General features: G+C 44.7%; 1 protein-coding gene across 1 annotated transcript in view; it reads left to right on the top strand.

The window, feature by feature from the left end:
• LOC147442908 (DNA repair RAD52-like protein 2, chloroplastic) overlaps positions 1-16879 on the top strand; it is a 47715-nt gene extending 30836 nt beyond the window's left edge. The window contains exons 2-4 of the mRNA XM_086528899.1: positions 15186-15223; positions 15313-15407; positions 16516-16879. Coding sequence (XP_086385025.1) covers positions 15186-15223; positions 15313-15407; positions 16516-16650 — 268 coding nt within the window. The 3' untranslated portion in view covers positions 16651-16879. The remainder of the gene's footprint in view (positions 1-15185; positions 15224-15312; positions 15408-16515) is intronic.
• Positions 16880-19945: the final 3066 nt, after the last annotated feature.

Below are 19945 nucleotides of genomic sequence, written 5' to 3'. Positions count from 1 at the left end.
AGTGAATTTTTTCTGGAAGAGATTCACTTTCTGGGACACATTGTCTCAAAGGATGGTGTCAGAATGGATCTTGCAAAAGTTGAAGCGATCAAGTCATGGCCAGATTTGAAGACGGTGCACAATGTCCGAAGCTTCTTGAGACTATGCTCCTCAAGCTTCTTGGGACTATGCTCCTATTACAGAAGGTTTATCCGAAATTTCGTTGAGATTGCTTCACCTTTACATGCTCTTCAAAAGAAGACAGTCACCTTCAGATGGACACAAAGAGATTTCAGTTTTTAATCTCTTAAAGGAAAAGATGACTTCAGATCCAGTCATTGTGTTGCCAGATCTTAGGAAGTCATTTGTGGTCCAGTGTGACGCCTGTGGTAGTAGCATTGGTGCAGTGCTAATGCAAGATGGCAGGGTAGTAGCCTATGAGAGTAGAATCTTGCAAGGGCCAGAAAAGACTATGCAAGTCTATGAAAAAGAACTGCAGGCCGTGATTCATGCGCTCTTAAGTTGGAAACACTACCTGCTAGGTGCAGATTTCGTTGTCCAAACGGACCTTCAGACCTTGCAATACTTCTTGACACAGGCAAAGTTATCTGAGAAGCATGTGCGATGGGCAAATATCTTGTCCATGTTCCATTTTCAGATTGTGCATGTGGAAGGCAAGAAGAACGTTGTGGCTGATGCCTTGTCAAGGAAGCCACAAATTTCAGCTGTGTCAATTCCTTATCATCATGAACTTGATGATATGAGGGAACAGTATGCAAATGATGAAGATTTTGCAAGGGTCTTCGAGCAGCTAATGGATGGACAGCGTCATGAACACTATCTTCTCAAAGATGGGTTCATGATGATGCATGGCAGATTGTGTGTCACAAAGCCATTGCGACGCAAAGTTATGGAAGAGAGTCATGTCCCACCGTATGTAGGGCATCGTGGTATCGATGCTACAGTTAAAGCGGTTGAGACATTCTTCTACTGGCCTACATTGAGAAGAGATGTGGATGCCTTTGTGCGAGAATGCCTAATATGCCAGAAGGTCAAGTTTGACAGGCAAAAGGCACCAGGGTTATTGCAACCACTACCTGTTCCAGATAAACCATGGGAAAGTATTGCTATGGATTTTATCTTTGATCTTCCAAGAACGCAGACGGGAAATGATGGTATTTGGACCATCATTTGCAGATTCAGCAAGCAGGCTCATTTTATTCCTGTCAGGAAGAAGATAAAGCCAGATCAGATGGCACGCTTGTTTATGAGCAATATTTTCAAGTATCATGGCATGCCACAGTCGATTGTTAGCGACTGTGATCCACGCATGACAAGTTTGTTCTGGAGAGGCTTGTTTGAGAATATGGGCACAACGCTCAAATTCTCTTCGTCATTTCATCCTCACACAGATGGGCAGTCAGAAGAGGCAAATTCTACTGTCCTAGATCTGTTGAAGTGCTATGTGTCAGAGCATAAAGGAAAGTGGGAGCAGTATTTGCCATTGGTGGAGTATGCATACAATAATATAGTGCATTCATCAATTGGCAAGGCACCTTTTGAGATAGTTGAAGGTGGCAAGAAAGTTCCTCCCATACTGCATACAAAGGACAAGATATTTGAAGCAGATAAGTATGTCCAGGACATGGATGAAATGTACAAGAAGGTCAAAGTGGCCTTAGAAAAGACTCAGGCAAAGCAAAAGAAAGCAGTTGATCGTCACCGTCGTGAAGTGGTATTTTCACTTGGTGATTGGGTGCTTCTGCGCTTTGAAAAGGCAAGGTTAAAGAAGATGAAGGGCAAGGAAAGACTGTTTCCAAAGCTCAGCATGCGTTACTATGGGCCTTTTCAAGTATGCGACATAATCAATGATGTTGCATATAGGCTGAAATTGCCTGAGAGTTGGAAGATTCACAATGCGTTTCATGTGAGTCTTCTTAGACCCTATGTGGGTGATGTGCCAGAAGATATGCCAGCTGAAGATCAGCCGGAAGTCGAGGAACTTGACAAGATCTTGGTCCCGGAACAGATCTTGATACATAAAGAAAGAAAAGTGAAAGGCAAGGTTGCTAGGCGTTACTTGGTGAAGTTCAGAAACTATCCACCAATGGATGCTAAGTGGATGGAAGAAGGTGAACTTGCAGAGTCACCAACTGTGTTATCACTTTACCTTCAAGCCTTTGATTTGCAACCTACCTTGACCCCTTGAGTTTCAAAGCTACATGGATTGTCAGTGTGACAATGGCTTCTGAAACAAATGATGTACATGGTATTTAAAGTGAGCTCAAATCAAGTACATGTTACATAAATGTTAGAGTTGTACAGATTGTCAGTTTGGCAATTGCTCTTATGGAAAGTCCAAAAGTTTGCTTAGTGCTATAGAAGTGAGTATTTCTTCTCAGTTTGTCAAGGATACAGTAATTGCTTCTATTAAAGGGTACATGTGTAACTGAATTCTTAAACTGTCGGTTTGGGTATGCTCGAAAGTGTTACTCAAAGCAATGGCAAAGTGTAACAAACTTGGACACTCCAAGTCAAGAATCAACCGCGACAGCACCAAATAACCACTTCAAAACAATTCACAGATCACAATAGATTTGCACTGGCCCGGCGGAGTTCCGTGCCTAGAGATATTGGCCCCAAAGACTGGCGCCCCTTTCGGTATTTCTTTTTATATTAATCAATCATCAAAGTACAAGAGAGCGGTTAGGGTTTCACTCTCAGACTCTGCGTCCAGATGCTCTGAGAAGTGAGGCCCTCACCACTAATTTAAAGGTTACAAGGGATGCCCAAAAGCAGAGCCCCAAAAGCTTTTAAAATCAAAAGCATCAGTTCTCTCTCTCTCTTAGAGAGTCTTTTCTCTTTTTTTTTTATTAAAAAAAAAACAAAAGCAAAATTCGCGTCGCTCATCATTTTCTAAAAAAAAAAAAAAATTTTTTTTTTTTTTAAAATAATCCGCCTCCGCGATTTCCGGAATTTAGGGTTTTTGGCAAAAATTAGGGTTTGCAAGAATTTTAGGGTTTCTGGCAGAAATTAGGGTTTCTGCTGTCCGCCACGTCATCACTTTGTGACATACCCCCCTCTTGAAAGCATTGTAATCGACCGCTATTACGCCTGCAAAACCGACAAAAGCCATAAACCGTCTTAGCAGACACTGACTGTTAGTACCTACGTACTAGGAACACACATCTAGCACATGTACAAAATCGACAGTCACATCACACGACATCACAGGACATCACCAGACATCACAGGACATCACATGACATTCAACATTCATTCGGATCTTAGACCATGATTTATCGGCAATGTAGCTAGCAATCACATCTAGGTCCAATCGGGACCTCATCGATGTCCGATTGACTAACCCCTATTGCAACCATGTCTATTGGAGATCAATCAGACCAAAATGCTGCAGTCATTTCGGCTATCAGTTCCTGCACTCACAAGAAGTCAAGAACAAATCAGTATCATAATCAGGAATTCCATTTCATAAAGTCATCCAGCAGAATACTGTCAGCTCTCAGTATCCCTGAAGCTCAAAGAGACATCAGTGACTTTAGTATCAAAATCGAGGCATCTGTTGACAAAGGAGTGGAGTAACTCCCCTCTTGTGCATCCCACTGCACCAGATCTTCGGCCAAGCTGAATTCTGGGTTCCATTTGGAGTAGACTATGCTAAACCAAAAGCATCGAGGTAAAGTTTCACAATCTGAGGAGTATCTGCTAGGTCCTCCTCCTCCATCCACTTCGCATCAAGTGCAGGATAATTCTTGAACTTAACCAAGAACCGCCTTCGAACTTTACCCTTATTCTTCGTATCCTTATGTGCCAAAATCTGTTCAGGAACAAGCATCTCCTCGTTTTCTTCCACTTCGGGTTGCTCATCAGGCTCCCCATCATCAGGCACATCACCTTTAAAAGGTTTCAAGAGATTCACATGAAATGCATTGTGAATCCTCCAAGTATCTGGCAGTTTCAATCGGAAGGAGACTTCATTTATCTTTTCAGTAATCTGGAAAGGGCCGTAGTATCGCATACTAAGCTTTGGAAAAAGCCTCTCCTTTCCCTTGTTCTTTCGTAGGCGTGCCTTCTCAAAACGTAAGAGCACCCAATCATCCTCCTTCAATTTCATGTCGCGACGACGGCGATCCGCTGCCTTTTTCTGTCGTTCTTGAGACTTCTGCAAAGTCTCGCGAACCTTGGCAAAAGCCGTATCCAGATCTCGCGTATATTTATCCGCTTCAAAGATCTTATCTTTCGTGCTCAGGAAGGGTGGAACCTTCGCAGCACCTTCAACAATCTCAAATGGCGCCTTACCCGTCGACGAGTGTATCGTGTTATTGTAGGCAAATTCCACCAAAGGTAAGTTCTTTTCCCATTGAGTCTTCTGATGCGAGATACAAGACTTCAATAAATCTAAAATCACTGAATTGGCAATCTCAAATTGCCCGTCAGTCTGCAAGTGGAACGATGACGAGAACTGCAACCGCGTCCCAATGTTCTCCCAAATTGCCTTCCAAAACAAACTCATAAATCTGGGGTCTCTGTCGGAGACAATCGTCTCAGGCGTGCCATGTAATCGGAAAATCATCGTGATCATTCTGTATTCTCGGGAGATAAAAAAAAATGAAATCCATTTCAATATTTTCCCAGGGGCGGGTGGGTGGGTATGGGTAAAGGCTGTAACAATCCCTTTGCCTTATGCCTGTCAAACTTGACCTCTGGCATACCAAGCAACTGCGCACAAACTCTTCCACATCCTTCTTGAGTCTCCGCCAAAAGAAATATCTCTCTACCCCTCTCGTGGTGGTAGCAATGCCGCGGTGACCCGTAAAAGGTGGACAGTGGCAATCAGTCATAACCTTTTCCCTCAACGGCTGTGTAACGCACAACATAGTCTTTTTCATCAAGTAGCCTTCCCGAAGGGAGTATCCAGCTACTGTCTCCCCATCCCGTATCCGTGTGAAAATATCTGCAAAACCTGTATCTGTGGCATATTGATCGACCATATCCTCGAAGCTCCTATGATGTATCGCGGAAATAGCCAGAACCAACGGTTTCCGAGACAAAGCATTTGCCACTACATTCTTCTGTCCCTGCACATGGACAATCTGGAAGTGAAACTGTGACAAGATGTTCGCCCACCGCATCTGCTTTTCCGAAAGCTGCTTCTGTGACAAGAAGTAGCGCAAACTCTGATGGTCTGTAAAGACAATAAAATCCGCTCCGAGTAGGTAATGCCGCCACTGAGTAAGAGCATGGATAACCGCCAAAAGCTCTTTCTCATAAATCTGTGCTGTCATCTCCGGCCTAGAGAACAAACGGCTCTCGTAAGCTATGACATGGCCTTCTTGCATCAAGACCGCACCCAGACTACGACCACAAGCATCACAATATACTTCGAATGACTTCTGCAAGTCCGGCAAAGTCAAAATAGGTCCCGTAGTCAATTTCTCTTTCAATGTCTGAAAGGCAGTCACCTCTGTGGGTCCCCACGAAAAAGGTACTCCTTTCTGTGTCAAGATATGCAAAGGGGAAGCAACCTCTGCAAACTTTCGTATGAACCGCCTGTAGTATGAACATAGTCCCAAGAAGCTTCTAACTTCATGGACATTCCTCAAATCGGGCCAATCACGGATAGTCTCTATCTTGGCCGGGTCCATTTGCACTCCTGCTGCTGACACAATGTGCCCCAAAAAGTGTATCTCTGGTAGGAAAAAATTCACTTTTCTTTGCATTAATCACTAGCGTGTGATCTCGTAATGCCTAAAAGACTTGAAGCAGATGATCTCTGTATTCTGCCTCATTCTTCGAGAAAACAATGATGTCGTCAAAGAAAGTGCCAACAAATAGCCTGTACTCTCGAAAAATCCTGTCCATCATCCGGTTAAATGTCGCAGGAGCATTGGTTAAGCCAAAAGGCATCACCAAAAACTCAAATAACCCAAAAGTCGTCCGAAAAGCTGTCTTGTAGACATCTCCTGGCGCTATCCTGATCTGATGATATCCACTCTTCAAGTCAATCCTGCTAAAGCACGAGGATCCCTGTAACCTGTCGAGTATATCATCGATCCTAGGAATCGGAAATCTGTTCTTGATGGTGATTTCGTTGAGAGTGCTATAATCGATGCACATTCTCCAAGATCTGTCTTTCTTCAAAATCAACAACACTGGAGAGCAATACGGTGAAGTACTAAGCTGGACAAGACCCTTTTCCAAGAGGTCTTTCACTGAGTTCATAATCTTTTCATTCTGTACTCGGCTCACACAATAAGGTGGCCGATTCCGTGGTGTGCTTCCAGATGTCAGATCAATGGTATGATCTTCAGGCCCTCTCAAAAGCAATCGGCATGAGCGTGGAGAAAAAAAAATCTTGGCGTTCTTTTCTTCAGGTCAAAACATATTCAACTTTTATCTATGGTTCAGTTCTCCCAAAAGAATGAGTAAGAAAACTGAAGTTCATCAAGTACAATCTCTAAGCCCTTCATTTATCAAAGTCGCTTTCTCGGCCCGGTAGTCAACCACGGCGTAGTTCTTGTGGTACCAAGGGATCCCGAGTAGAACGTCACTCACGTGCCCTGAACACCCCTGTCATTGCAAACGAAGTTTGCCAATGCTCGGTGTAATGGCAACATCCCATCCGGGTGCCAGTCGAACTACCTCCGCCAGTGGCGTCAGTTTGTCGGGCGCAGTTCCAAATCGAGCCGCCAATTCCAAGTGAAAAGAAGTTGGCCTTGGCTCCTTCAAAAGAGCTTCTACATCCTTCACTTTGCCCCAAAAAAAAACGGCAAAGTTTGTACTTTCATTCATTTGATTCGGTGCAAGTCCCACGCCATGTGGTACCAGTTCTGCTTTTCTATCTGCCTTTTCTGCCACATTCCTCAGCTGCTCTCGAACTCTCAAACCTGTCGTCGTCTTTATCATTCTGTTCTTTCTGTGCCTTATCAGGGCACTTTGCGGAAATATGTCCATGTTTCCCGCATCCAAAGCACTTCCCCTCTCTGATGAAGCGAGCTCTCTCCTCAGGAGTAAGCTTGGGTCGTGCATCCTTTTTTTTTTCTCTGGGTTGCTCTTTTTCATTCTACTTTCATTCCCAGAAGTCTGTTTGGCTCGTTGTGTCATGGCCTCATCTGTGGGGTAGGTCAGACTGCCAGAGTGAATGGCAAAGCCCCGCTTCGCATGACTCATCAACTCCTGAATAGAAGCTGACTTCTGTTCCAAGCAGTGATCTCGGATCTCTGTAGGTAGACCCAAGGTAAACCGCTCAATTTGTTCTCTGAACGAGATCTTCTTGAATGAAGAGGCGGGTAGAAAAGAGCTCCAGAATCTTTCACAATAAGAATTCACTGTATCGCTCTTGGTCATCCGGAGATGGTTCCAAGCAGCTCGTATATCTCGCTCAAACTCTTGAGTCAACCAAGAAGAAATAAAAAGCCTCTTGAATTTCAGCCATGTAACTGGCACAGTCTTGCTTAATAGAAGCGTGGACCACCAAGTACGAGCATTCCCCTCAGAGTAAGAAGCAGCTCTCCGAATCTTGGAGTGCTCTGAATAGCGTCCTCCCGCGAAAGCGATGTCAAACTGCTGTATAAGAGACAAAGCCTTCGAAGCATCTGAGTATCCTGAAAAGTATCAAACTTGATCGAGTGGCCACCTTCCTTAAACTCTCGGACTTTCTTGCTGTTATCTTCGAGAAAGTCATACTGGTTGGCTTTGTAAAAATTCTTCTTGTTTGCATAAAACTTTCCGTCATCGGAATCTGAGCTGTCTGTAGACGAGTCCTCAGTAGAACTGTCAGTCTTTGGGCGAGATGTAGCCTTCTTTGCCTTTTTCTTGCCCGTTCCGAAGCTTTGTGTCTTGCTTCGCTTTTTGCTTTTTTTCTGTCTTCTTCGCTCTAATCCGAGGAGCTAGAAGAACTGTCAGAAGAAGAAGAAGAAGAACTGGGTACTCCTTCAAATCGAACACGCTTCTTCCGTTTCTTTGCTTTGTCGAATGTCGACTGACGACCCAAATATCCCGGGAAGTCAGTACCTTTGTTCTGCTTTTTGCCGTGCTTTTTGCCTTTCTTTTGCACGTCGAAAAGCTGAGCAATCCGTGCATCAACCACGTTCTCCAGTTCCTTCTCCGTATATTTCTTGGAGACAGAAGGTTTCTTGAGAGCGGGTTTCGGGAGTGGTGTTGTGGTTCTCTGCCACTCCATCTGTAGCTCTTTCAAAGAGGTCTGGTTCATATATTTTGCCATCTTCGGGTCCTTGGCAAAATTGAGCATCATCATTGTTGCATCGCTGATCAACTGGCGAGGCTCTATCTCTCGCCGCTCCACCTAAGTAGGCCAAGGCGGGCCATACTCTTTGTCTGAATCTTCGTTGTGATCCCAGCCCGCATCTCCAGATGCAGAGGGAGTCGACTGATCATTGCCTAAAGCCATAGGTGCCGCGGAAAAAAAAAATTCGGGGATCGGATTTCCCGTAGAAGAGAAATCGGCCGTGCTCTGATACCACTGTAACAAACTTGGACACTCCAAGTCAAGAATCAACCGCGACAGCACCAAATAACCACTTCAAAACAATTCACAGATCACAATAGATTTGCACTGGCCCGGTGGAGTTCCGTGCCTAGAGATATTGGCCCCAAAGACTGGCGCCCCTTTCGGTATTTCTTTTTATATTAATCAATCATCAAAGTACAAGAGAGCGGTTAGGGTTTCACTCTCAGACTCTGCGTCCAGATGCTCTGATAAGTGAGGCCCTCACCACTAATTTAAAGGTTACAAGGGATGCCCAAAAGCAGAGCCCCAAAAGCTTTTAAAATCAAAAGCATCAGTTCTCTCTCTCTCTCTTAGAGAGTCTTTTCTCTTTTTTTTTTATAAAAAAAAAAAGCAAAAGCAAAATTCGCGTCGCTCATAATTTCCAAAAAAAAAAAAAAAAAATAAAATATTTTTTTTAATAATCCGCCTCCGCGATTTCCGGAATTTAGGGTTTTTGGCAAAAATTAGGGTTTGCAGGAATTTTAGGGTTTCTGTTGTCCGCCACGTCATCACTTTGTGACACAAAGTGCGAAGCTACCACTATGTCATTGGGACAGGGTTCACACGCAAGCAATACATGTGTCGACGAGGTGTTGAATACACCATGGTTGACAATGAGCATGTATATGTCGTGCATGTGTCGACAGGTGTTGGATACACTAGTGTTGACTGTGAGCATGTACGACATAGATGCAAACGAGGACGTTTGAGATTTCAAGAGGGGGGTATGTCACCAACGTGTGACTACTATCTATCCTTTTTTGTTGATTTCTTTCTTATTATTTATTCATTTTCACTTTTTGGAAACACCCCTCGGGAAATCTAACTGCCGTGCATTGCATAGCTAGTGTGGAACTGTTCAGAGGGAGTCCAGGCCTGCGGGCAAGAGAACACTAAGGTTGGACAAGGACTATGGTTAGCCAAAGTGGGGTCATTGACTAGCCAAAGTGGAATCCTTTGCTACAGAGTCTACATTTCAGTTCTAGGTGTGGCTGCAGTGTACAAAGGGGATCAGATGACCTAGAAAGATACAATGGCAGCATCTCCTAAAATTTAGGGAACTGCTATTTTGGACCTGAAAATGTGTTCGCGTCATTATCTCTGGTATGACTAGAGGAACATTTTATTGCTCTGTTGCAAAGTCAACTGATGCACCAGTTGAGATATTTTTAGGCGGGAATGCCCAAAGTCGGAAAGTGTGCCATGTGGCACTCTGTGAGCATTCTGCTACTCGTGGCCAGAGAGGGGCGCCTAAAATGAGAGAGGAGGCTCATTTTCTGTCTGTCACAGGTTGAGAGCTTCAATGGAGTGCTTGCTTACCTCTTATGTACAGTGCGGTGCCAGGAGTGATGCCTTGCACGCTACGCACTGCCCTCTCTCTCCCCTATGGCAGTATGTTATGCCCCTCTAGTGGGCTTTTCAATTGACCAATGTACAGTTGTGTGGGTTCATGCACGATTGCCGAGGCAAGAGCCTCTTGCACAGGTACTGGATTAGCTAGCGGCTAATCCCCCGCAGGTACAGGTGAATTCGGAGAGGTTTCACACTAGAAATCTCGTCCGATTCAAAGGGCAAGTAGCCTACAGGTGCGGGAGCTCGAGGACTTGCTACGGATGCGACCGGCGCGCAAAACAGAGCCCGAAACAGTGAATTACAGCCTGCTGTGTATTTTTGCAGGTTTAGGGTTTTGGCCCTAAACGGACCCTAATACCCCCAGGAAGTTCGGGGACGCAAGGGGACCGCTGTACAGGTGATCTGGCGCATTTTCGGGGCAGAAAACAGAGAATTCAGCGTGCTGCAGATTCTCGCTAGGCTTTGCAAAGTGTCCGCATGCGTCGGGAAAGTCATCCAATGCGTGGGAATACTGGCTGTGAAGAGTCCTAGTACAGTTATGCTGCCGAAATCAAGCCAGAACAGTTGAAATTCAGCCAAGGTTGTGCGGGGCAGCTTGTAGGGAACCACAACTTTTATTCCCTCTGTTAAAGAATAAAGAAATACCGAAAGGGGCGCCTAATTTAGGGGCCAGTCTGGCGTCGTTCTTCTCATACAGGTGCAATCTAGCAGCCTGTATTCCTTTCCCCTTGTGTTGTGTCTTGAAAGTACAGGTAAAGTGGGTTACAAATTAAATGGGTGAAAGCAAATAAGGATTAAGTCTAAGGTCTACCGCCCTTTTTGGTTGAACAGGCCGGTTTCACTTCGCTACTTCTACAGGATAATCACGGTGCAGACAGCGTGGTCTTACCATACCTCTTCTCAGAACCCTTCACAGTGCAAAGTGTTGAGTCTGGCTTTCCCCTCATCTTGGATTACCCTACCTACTGACAGGACACCATCCGGTGGTGGTCCGTGCGGTCCTTCGGTGACTGCTTTAGCTTATGTTAGCTTCTATAGTGCACACTGCTGAGGCTAGCTTTTCTTGTTTCGGAGGACGTTTACGGCGCAGATTGCTACATCTGGCCTTCTGGAGTTCCGTTTTGCAACTTGTAGAGCAACCCGGCGACAGCAGGACACAACAGATCACTAGCTTTTTTGCAGCAGATCTCAAATTCAGCCTAGTGTTTTTAACTCAGATTCAGCCCTAGCGTTTTTGGATCAGCCTGACAACCTAGCATTTTGCAGATTCTTCGCGACAAAACCACAAGTAGCATCAGCGTTTTCAGTTTTCAGTAGTCAAACTCCGCAATAGAACCCCCAAACCTTGCAAATCTCACCTTCCCGCAACGCCGCACGGCCAGATCCACCGAAGTTTGCAGATTCAGCCCGGAAAACGCAGATTTCAGCATCTGCATTTTCAGCGCGTCATCATCGCATCGTGGTCATCGCCATCGTCATCGACATAGAGTCAGAATTCAGCAGATAAAGATTTGCAGATTTCAGCCCTTAGCGTTTTCAGATTTCAGCCCGTCTTGTCGTTGATATCGTCGGCACGTCCATTGCATTGTAGAGATTTATGCAATCAATAGTAGACCGTTCTCGCCATAGAGAGTGGGCCCCGCCTTCGGAGGAGGGTATGACAACATTCTAGTGTCGTATTCTTCTCTCTCTATCTCTCAGTCTTAGCACCTTCATTCACAGTGTTTATCCACTTTGTTGTGATCACTTGCCCTCTCTCGCTAAAGGAACGGAAGGCTCTCCCTTCCGTAAGTAAAAGGAACCCTTGAGCACAATCCAGAGCACTCATCTTGAGCAAAGTTCAACATTCACTTCTGCTGCACCTTACACCTAATAGCCATAGAACCAAGCCAAAACCCAAGGCTCAACATGGCTAGACACATCCCGACATGAGGAAACAACCTCACACTATCCGGGCACAGCTACAAAACAGCCCTCACTCCCTAACTCCTTTCCCTGGGAGAAATTGGTACTAACTGGACGAATCCAAAGAGATGCCTGAACTCTAACACCCCCTCTTAGCTCCTGGAAAGGAAGACGAAAAGAGTGGGTTTTGTGGAGGATATCTGCAACAAGTCTCCGCAATAGAAAAGTATCCTGCAGTATACAATCCAACTGCTACCCCCGAAAGACCTGTGAAAAGTAAAATGTTGTCCGTCGAAAGTAAATCCATTTCTAACAAGAATCTCCTCAAGTCGACCGACTCACAAGTAGCACAACCAACATTGCAGAAGGTATTGTTGTTGACCGCTCCAAGAGAATGCATCAAAACTGAGGGTAAAGGCATAAACTATTGGTATCCGGATCATTTCTCAACTCTAAAGTGCTCCATCCTTGAGGAAAGAGCTAGAAACCTGCATCTTTGATAACATACCACATGCGAGAATCGCCAAGCTACTATGGGAAGTACAAAGAATGGGACAATGAATGTCATGTGCACATCTAACCGTATGTGCATGTGGACAAGCTACTTCAGGTCCATGGTTCAGGTCAACTTAGGAAGTGTTCTTAGGAAGTGTTTTGGCACCTTCTGATCCTTTGCGCAGGCCGTGCATGTCCATGCACTTAGAGTAGTTGCATATCCTGTGGTTGCACACAGCATGATGCACCATTACTCCTCACATTCGTTCAACAAAATCTGCAAAAGAGGCTTGGGATATTCTGGTTGGTCTTTATGCAAGTCGCAATGAGGCAAAAATTGCATTGTTGCGTAAAGAGATGGAGTCCCTGAGTTTCAGGGAAGGCGTCAAGAGACTGACAAGGAGGTGAGCAAAGGATGGCGGCTTGCATTGGAGCGCCTTGAGCCTAGCAGTGACATTAGGCGCAAGATTAGAGACGAGCTACTCAACTACAAGCAAAAGAAGGGCTTCTATGGATGTGTAAATGCACAACTTGATCGCAACAAGATTGGCTCGGTTTTGTGGTGGGAGGACTATGGAGGAGATGGCCCACATTTGCAGCGCTTGGTTGTTCGTGTCCTTAGCCAAGCATGTACCACTAGTTGCTTGGAGCAACTATGGAGTGTGTACAGCCACATTGCCTCTAAGAAGAGGAATCGCCTTGGGGTCCAGAGGGCCAATGATTTGGTGTTTGTGAGCGCTAACTTGCACATGCTTTCCAAGAGCGTCACACACAAGGCAGATCCCTTCACTGAGTGGGAGATGGCACAAGAGAATCCATCTATGGCCAATACTCTTTTGGAGGAGCTAGAGGAGGACTTCGAGCCTCAATGCGAGCCTCCCGAGCCCTCATATGTCGCTGACGACCTCGACTACGACGACGACGATATGGAGATTCAGCAGGCGAGCACTTCTTGAGTTTGATGATCATTGATCACTCGACTTTCGAGTCTAGACTCTTGAGTCTACGACTCTACCTACTACATAGCCCTTTGTACTTTTTGTTATCCTTGAGGCCTCAGGCTTGTCCTAAGTCCTTTAGGCTTTTTGACTCTTGAGCCCTTGTGGCATGCACTTCTCATTTTGTATCCATTGATCATTGATGTTTTATTAGCACATTTCCGCCTATATGACTCGTGTTCTTTGGTCTATTTAGTGTAAATTTGTGGTCAAAGTGATGCTCTATGTGTGTGGCATGTGTGTAGGTCAAAAAATGCCAAAAAAGTCTCTTTTTTTTTTGTTGTTCCGACCCCCGTCCCTGTTTCCTGACTTTTGCCGTCCCGACCCCGTTCCCGACCCCGACCCGCCGTCCCATGTAACTATGCCACCAGGAGGGACTATGCAGCATGCCTATCCTTGGCGACGACAGCCATGTACCTGCTGCCAGCCATTAGCTGACTGGGCACCCATCTCTGAGGAGGTGCCAGTCGGAATATCTTGAGTCTCTGTCTGCTGTGTGGCTAGCTTTGGTAGGCTAAGTCTATGTTGCGGGTAGGGTTCTCCTACGAGGACATTCCTACACAAGATGGCCCATCTATTGGCATATAAAGCATTGGTTTTGGGAGTCCCGAATACTCCGCACTCTTGGAAAATCATCCACCACTCACCCCTAGGCAATAGGACTCCCTTCGGGAGAGAGTGAGTGTCTTGGTAGCAATTGAAGCTGCCGTGCGCCGTCTCCAAAATGGTCCCAACTTCAAAACCTATCCTAGATAGAAGCGGGAGGTACTCTCTCCTCAAGCCAGGAAAGCAGATTGATATGGGCAGATTTACTTCCTTGACAAGAACATCAGAAGCTGGGTCGAAACCATGGCGCCACTGTTTAAAATGAGCCCTCACTGCACAGATGGCTAGGTCGCTCATTGAAATGACCTTGGACGCCACCTCAGAGTCTCAAAATACGGTAGTAGCCATGCCCAAGGAACTATACATTGATGATCTTTCCCACCTCCGAGAGAAGGCAGGCCTGGAGGAGATCGCACACCTTGCCTCTCCTAGATCGGCTGCCGATAATCTTGCAAAGGACAAAGGTGGCCTGGAGGCTCCCCACTTCTGCTGCAAGGTGTGCTTGCTCCATCGGCGAGAGAGCGAGTCCGATAGTGGGTGCCGTGGGGTCGGGCACGGGGCTTCATTTGAGTCATTTGAGGCGGAACGGGAGCCTCCATTTGTGTCCGCTACTGCACGGGTGAGTGGTGGTGGCGATTTCCTGCTGCTGTGAGCCCACTAAGCGGGAATGGCCCGAGAAGCAGGAGATCAACAACTCGAAAAGTGTGGATAGGATAAAACGAAGCGAAAGACAAAAGGCAAGGCAGGGGCGGCCGGGGTGAAGGGCAGTGCGTGCAAGAGGCTTTTGGGTGGGGGGGGGGGGGGGGGTGGGGGGGGTGGGGGGGGGGGTGGGGTTTGGTAAGGGTGCAGAATGCGTAGAAGAGGAGAGGGACAGCGAACTGTGGAGGCGAGGTGAAGGGGTGGGAGGGGGCAGCGAGCGCAGGGCCAGGGGGGCAGCGAGTAGGTCAGTGGGAAGCGATGGCAAGGCAGCAGCAGCAAGCAGGTCTTGATTTTTATGCAGATGAGCAGTGTTTGGCTAGTCACTGTGTCCCAAAGGATAATCCTGTGTCCCAAAGAGTAATCGTGCTACTTGCTTTGTGGGGACACAGAGACCAGATGTTTTTTTGGCTTGTCACCATGGCTCAAAAAAGAATTGTCTTTCTTGTACCCAACAACTTTTGCATCTGCATAGTCTCTTCATTACATAAGAAATCCAAACACACAGGTTGATTTTTGTTTATAACAATCGATTCATGACTACCCAACACTAGGTCTTTTGTTTGTAACCTGACACTTCTGGTCACATTATATTCAATTTATGCTAGATGAATTTTCTGCAGGTACCAAGCAAATCGTATGCTCAGCTTTTATGCCCCAGGTATGCATTCCAGCTTGTACTACTTGTCTCTTAGTTTAATGCTTCACTGCTAGTGTGGCTTTTAAGGGGTTTGAAAAAATGCTCCACAGGTTGGTGTGGTGAAGTGCGCGATATAACCTTCTCTGCAGATGGAAAATTTGTAACGGTCATCTATCGTGTCACAATCAGAGGTTCTGATGGAGAGGTATTCCTTGTCTATGTTATTGAAAGCTGAACTATACTTAGTAGGAAACTTGACTCTGTTTATGAGTGCTGTCTAGGCTAGTTGAGAGAGAAGCCATGAGGGGCAGGAATAAGGGCATTTGAGCTGCCTTTTTTGCTGAGGGACGAAATTAATTACCAGGTTGCATTTGTATTCATAAAGTCTCAACTTACAGAGTCAAAAACTTTGTGATCGTCCACATGGTGATAGGAGTTGTCTTGTCATGTGCATTTCATGAGATTTATTTTTTTTCGAACGCACCAGAGGGTCCACAGGGGGAGGTGCTTATCCCTTTGAAATATTAGCCATGAAACATGGTCGGGCAAGGGCTGCGTACCGTCGGGCAAGAGCCATGTGTAGGCATCACCATGGCCACCTAATTGATGCACCACACGTGCTAGGAACGACGGAGAGAACTCGTACCTCCTCGGGTGACCCACCCCAGGAGAAGGATGCACTCGAGTGTCCAAGGGCAAGAGCCCTAGCAACGTGAACACCAGGTGAGCACAAGGTGTCCCTGTAGAGGTGATCCAACAGGGGATTTGAACCCATAACCCGTAGGTTGACCAACGCTTTGGGGACCATGAGATTTATTTTTCATGCCGTTAGTTGTTGGGGATGATGTATTGTGATTGGTTTTGATTGGATGATATGGTATGGTGGTCATGTGTGGTGTCAGAGAGAGCTAGGAGCATTCAGGAAAATGGTTGAGACTCCAGAGGTGAACCCTATCATGTTGTTCATGGCAATAAACTATCTTCCCTTGTATAGACCGAGGCTTGACAGATCTCTTAGTTCAAGCCTTTGAGCAGACTACCCTTTTACAAAATGTTCATGTTGAAAATTGCTAACGTTGAGGTTTGTTGCGACACACACGTTTCTTTTCCCGCTTTTTTCCTGAGACCCGCCCAAGGGCCATACGAGGAGATGACTGGAGGTATTCTTTTTGCTGAAGAATAGTAGCTAACCATATTATTCAAGAAATTGATTCAAATTATCACCATGTTTCACTATGGACACCTTACCATATGATAGAAAAGAGTAGCGAGACTTCATAGAAACTGACACTTTTGGCTCATTATTTTTGTAGGCATTTCGGGAAGCCTCTGGCACAGTATTTACTGCCAATTCAAAGGAAGAAGATCCAACGCAGCAAGCGGAACAGATGGCCTTTGTTCGCGCATGTGCTAGGTTTGGCCTGGGCTTGTATCTTCACCACGAATAAGAAATGCACCACAAAAATGAGCAACATCAACAGCTTTGTACAATTTGTTGTTGGATGTTATACTGGAATTAAAAGGAAAATGTATAAGACACTAGGGTCCCAAAAAAATTTCATGTAGAAAGCAGTAAATTCTTGTTTTGTGAAGTGATTCCACGTGTTCTTGCTGGGAACGTGTTAATAATGGAATTGAGGCAGGCAACTTGTGTGCTGAAGCATTATGCGCGTAAAATATGACTTTCTGAGCCAAATTTCTACACACGATTGTGATGCCTCATTTATGCATTATTGAAACAGTTGGTGGGTTTTGTAAAATGAGCATCATTAGTACAACTGTGGTTTCTTAAGGTTCTACAGAATGATGCAGGTTGTAATGGGGCATGTGCTAGTGTTTAAGATGCCATGCATCTCGTCAAGGTTTGCCCAAAACCACGAGCAATGGATCAATAGATGTGAAAAGATCACAAGAATCTTGCAGCCCCATTAAAGGTTTGTATTTTGGGATAGCAGTTGCTTTGTCTCTTCTTATGGCCCACCCTCAAAGCTAAAGTTATAGCCAATCCACAAGTAGACTTCAGATCTACTCCTTTATAAGGGCTTAGAGGACAATTGTATACATTAGATAGAAATACTTTTATGAGGTCCTCCAAATATGAATATACATTCCCATCCACCTCTCACACCACATTAAATGTGACGCACATCTTAGAAGCACCTCCAATGAGGGCCTTTGAACTACCCTCCAAATCTTAGAAGGCCATGCTCCCGACTTGCTAGTGCAAGTCAACTACCACTTTCCACCTACAATCACAAGTTTACTTTTTGTCCTTATTTGGAGTTCAAAAAGTTAGCCGAGACCCACGAAGCACTCTTGGGTGTGATCAAGTAGTGCCTTTTTTTGGGAGTAAATTTGTATATGTGCACATGCATGAATGCACGTCTGCAATTATTTGTTTGTGTTTACATGTTTCTATGTATGTGAGAACCTATGTATGTGTGGTCACTCCTTTGTTTTGTTGATCCATTGCTTTAGTAGGAGCATTGAGGTGTGTGCCTACTATGGGTGTGTTGCTGACGTCGAGAACCAATAACATTTGAACATTAGAAATCATTCCAAATTTTATAAAATAAGGCATTGTTGGTGACCTTGAGTATTGCCAACATGCAAGAGGACTCAAATTGGGCAGATTGGAGTTCCCCCTCGCTATAACTTTTTTGGGTCTTGCAAATAAGTGCTAATCGGCTTGACAATACTTGGAATGGTGATCTCTTTAAATTTTGCCCCTCATAGTTTTCACCATAATCTTAGAGCTAATTCTTGTTGTAGGCAACCATTGTATGGTGTTGCAACATTGGTGATGCTCATCGGACTATTGTTTTAACTACAAGCTCATATTATATGGTGTTGATTTGTGAAGGCTTATTCTCAGTGCGGCCTTAGCTAGTGTAATGTAAGACAATCTTGAGTAAAATGCGGCATCAAATTGGGTATTTTGTAGTGGCACTCTTTGGCACGTTGGCAAGTGAAGTGGTGCTAGCACTAAAAGGGTTTATGTATAGGTTCCATGGGGTAGAGATACTCTTGGGCAAGTTGGCCCAAGGAGGGTGTTATTAGGTAAAGTGGTCCACATGCAAGAGGACTCAAATTGGCTAGACTAAGAGTCTCTATCACCTTAAGGTTTTGGATTCTAGATGGCTACGCCCATTTGGGAAACCTTGTGGTCAAGAGCACGTGTGGTCACTCGGAATAGCTGCTTCTCATGAGAAGCTATCTTCCATGAATTCTTGCACCTGCTTGTCGAGCCCCACATATCCTGCCATCGTCTATTGTTCATAAGATGGTAGCAATGTTATTTTTTGTCCTCTTTATTGCTTCACTTCAAAAGGATAGCTATACTTATTGGCCTAGAATATTCCCTCAAACCCAAGACATTATATACCACGTGGCCTAGAAGATTCCCTCGGTGGGTGCGTGCATTTTGTTGCTCCCCTAGCCACTTTGCTTGGTCATAAAGTAAACCACCTAGGCAAATGTAAACTCGGACCCACCAGATGAATCACACGCATTGGCTCATGCTCTATACCATGTTTTCTCTTTCGTCTCTTCTCTTAGCCCCGCCCTCGATATGCCTTTGCCCTAATTGATGTACTAGGGGCTCCGCACCTCTTGTCATTGTTGCGGTGACTAGTGGATCGTAAGAACTAGATTGAGGCAAAACACACACACGCAAACAAAAGGGCTTTTGGTTGTGACCACATTGCTTGCTTGGGCCCAATTGTTGCTTCCAATTGCTATAGGGTGAATGCACTACATGTGTATGCATGCATGATGGAGTGTGTTGAGTTTGAGAGATCCCAAAGAAAGGCAACACAAACCAATCATCCTTTGGTGCTAGTCAGATGCCAACAACAACGTCCCATGGCAACATGTTGAATTGTGTGTGTGTGTGTGTGTGTGAGAGAGAGAGAGAGAGAGAGAGAGAGAGAGAGAGAGAGAGAGAGAGAACTCCATACATCGCTTAGAAAGTTCAAACTAAAGTCGACCTCCATGTGCTATGCAGTGCATTCATAGAAGTTTGATCCCATGATGTGAAGTATGTATTGACTATTGAAATCTTTTATAATATTATAATTCCTAAAAGAATATTTTCATTTAAGAGACTCATAAAGGTTCATTTTATTGAATTCTTTTATTATTTTCTATGCTTATTAAACCTACTTTTTCTAATGAAAGCATTAAATATATTTTTTAATTTATCAATGGCTCCCTTTATTTACTTCCTTTTCATTTTATTGTTTTACAATGCCAATCAACCCTCAAATCTGAAGTGTGAATCTACTTTCATTTTGAAGGCCTTACAAAAATTCTCTTTTTCATTTTACACAAAGTGGAAGGGCATACTACTATTGCTTTCAAGCTTTGTCCTAGCCTTTCTCTAGAATGGTGAAACCCCGTTAAAAGGGTGCTGCAACCTGTTAATTTTAGAATAGAAAATGTGAGCCTTTCACCTTGTTGTTTAAGTGGGGCCATTAATAACATATAGAACATTTGTGATCATGTATGTACAATGGACAATTAAATTTTATATTAAATCACAACAAAAATGACGTGATTGTTGACACTCAATTATACCTACTTAACCATAAGAAAAGGTTTCATCGTGCTGTGATAACTTGTCCTCAAAGTTGGGGTAACATCGATAGTGTTAATCTAACATGTCTACTCACAATTGTGAGTATGGCCCAAAAAAAAGGGGAAAAAAAAGACAAGATTAGAAACAGTTCTTAATGTACTTTA

This window comes from Adiantum capillus-veneris, chromosome 14 (assembly GCF_014529385.1).
Source record: "Adiantum capillus-veneris isolate H3 chromosome 14, ASM1452938v2, whole genome shotgun sequence".
Lineage (NCBI taxonomy): Eukaryota > Viridiplantae > Streptophyta > Polypodiopsida > Polypodiales > Pteridaceae > Adiantum > Adiantum capillus-veneris.
This window is presented reverse-complemented; position numbering and strand designations above follow the sequence as displayed.